Source organism: Nicotiana tomentosiformis, chromosome 3 (assembly GCF_000390325.3).
Source record: "Nicotiana tomentosiformis chromosome 3, ASM39032v3, whole genome shotgun sequence".
Taxonomy (NCBI): domain Eukaryota; kingdom Viridiplantae; phylum Streptophyta; class Magnoliopsida; order Solanales; family Solanaceae; genus Nicotiana; species Nicotiana tomentosiformis.
The window spans coordinates 105,984,485-105,986,728 of record NC_090814.1 but is presented as its reverse complement, the minus strand read 5'-3'; the positions used below and the strand labels follow the sequence as shown (position 1 = coordinate 105,986,728).

The 2,244-nt window shown below is 43.4% G+C and overlaps 1 protein-coding gene across 1 annotated transcript; it reads right to left on the bottom strand.

The window, feature by feature from the left end:
• Nucleotides 1-417: 417 nt before the first annotated feature.
• LOC138908300 (uncharacterized) lies at nt 418-1,611 on the bottom strand. The gene has a single exon (XM_070198957.1). The coding sequence runs from the start codon at nt 1,609-1,611 to the stop codon at nt 418-420; it is 1,194 nt and encodes a 397-aa protein (XP_070055058.1).
• Between the last annotated feature and the right edge of the window lie 633 nt (nt 1,612-2,244).

The following is a 2,244-nucleotide window of genomic DNA, read 5'->3' as shown; positions in this document are numbered from 1 at the left end:
AGGCAATAAAGATCTGATTATACCCCGAGTATCCATCCAGAAAGCAGAAGTGGGACCTCCCAGCCAATCTATCTAGCATCTGATCAATGAACGGTAAGGGAAAATGGTCTTTTCGGGTGGTCTTGTTCAATCTTCTATAGTCCATACAAATTCTCCATCCCGTGACTGTTCTTGTTGATATCAACTCGTTGTTCTCATTTTGCACTACAGTTATTCCACCTTTCTTTGGCAACATTGGACTGGGCTGATCCAGTTGCTGTCGGATATGGGAAAAATGATCCCCGCATCTAACCACTTTATCACCTCCTTTTTTACAACTTCTTTCATGTTGGGGTTCAACCTTCTTTGATGTTCTCTGGAAGGTTTGTGGCCATCTTCCAGTAAAATCTTATACATACAGAAGGCCGGGCTGATACCCTAAATGTCTGCAATGGTCCAACCAATTGCAGTTTTGCACTCCATCAATACCTGCAAAAGCTGTTCTTCCTGCACATCTAACAAATCAGATGAGATAATAACAGGTAAAGTTGAGTTAGGTCCCAAGAAAGCATACCTGATATGAGGTGGTAGCGGCTTCAGTTCCAACTGTGGTGGCTTTTCGATCGATGGCTTAGCTGGAGGAGTCTTTCTTTCTTCTAAGTGCAAAGACTCAATTTCGAGCTCTCTTTTCCAGAACCCTTGGCCTTCAAGAGCCAGCACCCACTCCGCCAAGTCCTCTCCATTTACTTCTTCTAAGTTCGTGAGACAGGCTGCTAGAGGGTCTTTAGCGTTCAGAGTCTCATCTTCCTCCTCCAAAATTACATCCACAACTTCTATGAGAGAGCAGTTAGCAAATTCAGTTGGTCGCCGCATAGACTTATGCACATTGAATGTTATTTCTTCATCATTCAGTCTCATTTTTAGCTCTCCAGTTTCACAATCAATCAGTGCTCTCCCAGTGGCCAAGAATGGTCTTCCCAAAATTATGGGAATCTCCTCGTCAATCCGGCAGTCCAAAATGACAAAATCTGTTGGAAACACAAACTTTTCAACCTGCACTAATACATCATCAAGGATACCTGATGGCCTCTTCACTGTTCGGTCGGCTAGCTGTAGTAACATGGATGTGGGTCTTGCTCTTCCAATGCATAACCTTTTGTAGATAGCCAGGGGCATCAAGTTTATGCTTGCCCCCAAATCACACAATGATTTAGAAAAATCATAACTGCCTATTGTGCATGGGATTGTGAAACTCCCTGGGTCTGACAACTTCTCTGCTATGGGTCTCGTTACTATTGCATTACAGGTTTGGGTTAGTGTAACAGTGGCTAGGTCTTGGAAGTCGAATTTGCGAGACATTAAATCCTTCATCATTTTGGCATACCCAGGCATCTCCCTCAAAGCGTCGATCGGTGGAATGTTCACCTGGATTTGTTTCAACATCTCCATGAATTTCTTATACTGCCCATCCTTCTGATATTTGGCCAATCTCTGTGGGAATAGTGCTGGAGGTCGCTTCCTTCCTGTGATTTGAGTTTTATCTTTCTCAGGCACTGCTTCTACTATCATTCCTTGTGCTACCTCAGTCTCCTTTGCAACCTCTTTTTCTTTCGCTTGTGCACTCTTGTGCATGTTAGACCGTCACCTCAGTTAACCCTGTTGAATTATCTACCTCAATGGGTATTGGCACAAGTGTTTCAGTTGGTCGGCTTTCGCGAGCAATTTCTTGCTCAAGATCTAGGTATCTACCATTTCTTAGACTCACTGCCATAAGCTGTTTTGGGACCTGCTCTATTGGATTGACTTGTGTGTTGGCCGGTAATGTCCCTTGGTGACGATTATTTAGAGCCATCGAAATCTGTCCTAATTGAATCTCAATGCCTTTTATCGCTGATTCATGTGAGTCCACTCTCTCTTGCATTTTTCCATTGGCCCCAATCAGTTGTTGCAGCATTCCTTTAATTTCAGACAACCCATCTTCTTGTCTCACTAATTTCTGTTGTTGATAAGCTAGCTGTTGATTTTACTGGTTGTATCCATGTTGCCTTTGGTATGGCACAACTTGAACCTGTGGTCGCATAGCTCTAGAATTGCTGCTATTATTGTATTGCTGCTGTGCTGATCTATATTGTTGATTCTGTTGCCCCAAATTCTGACCACCATGCCTCTGTCCGCCATAATTGGCCACGTAGTTCATATCTTCCTGATAGTGTTGGTTGTCACTTTTCGCACTCCAGGAGCATGCATATGGTTGGTTAATTCATG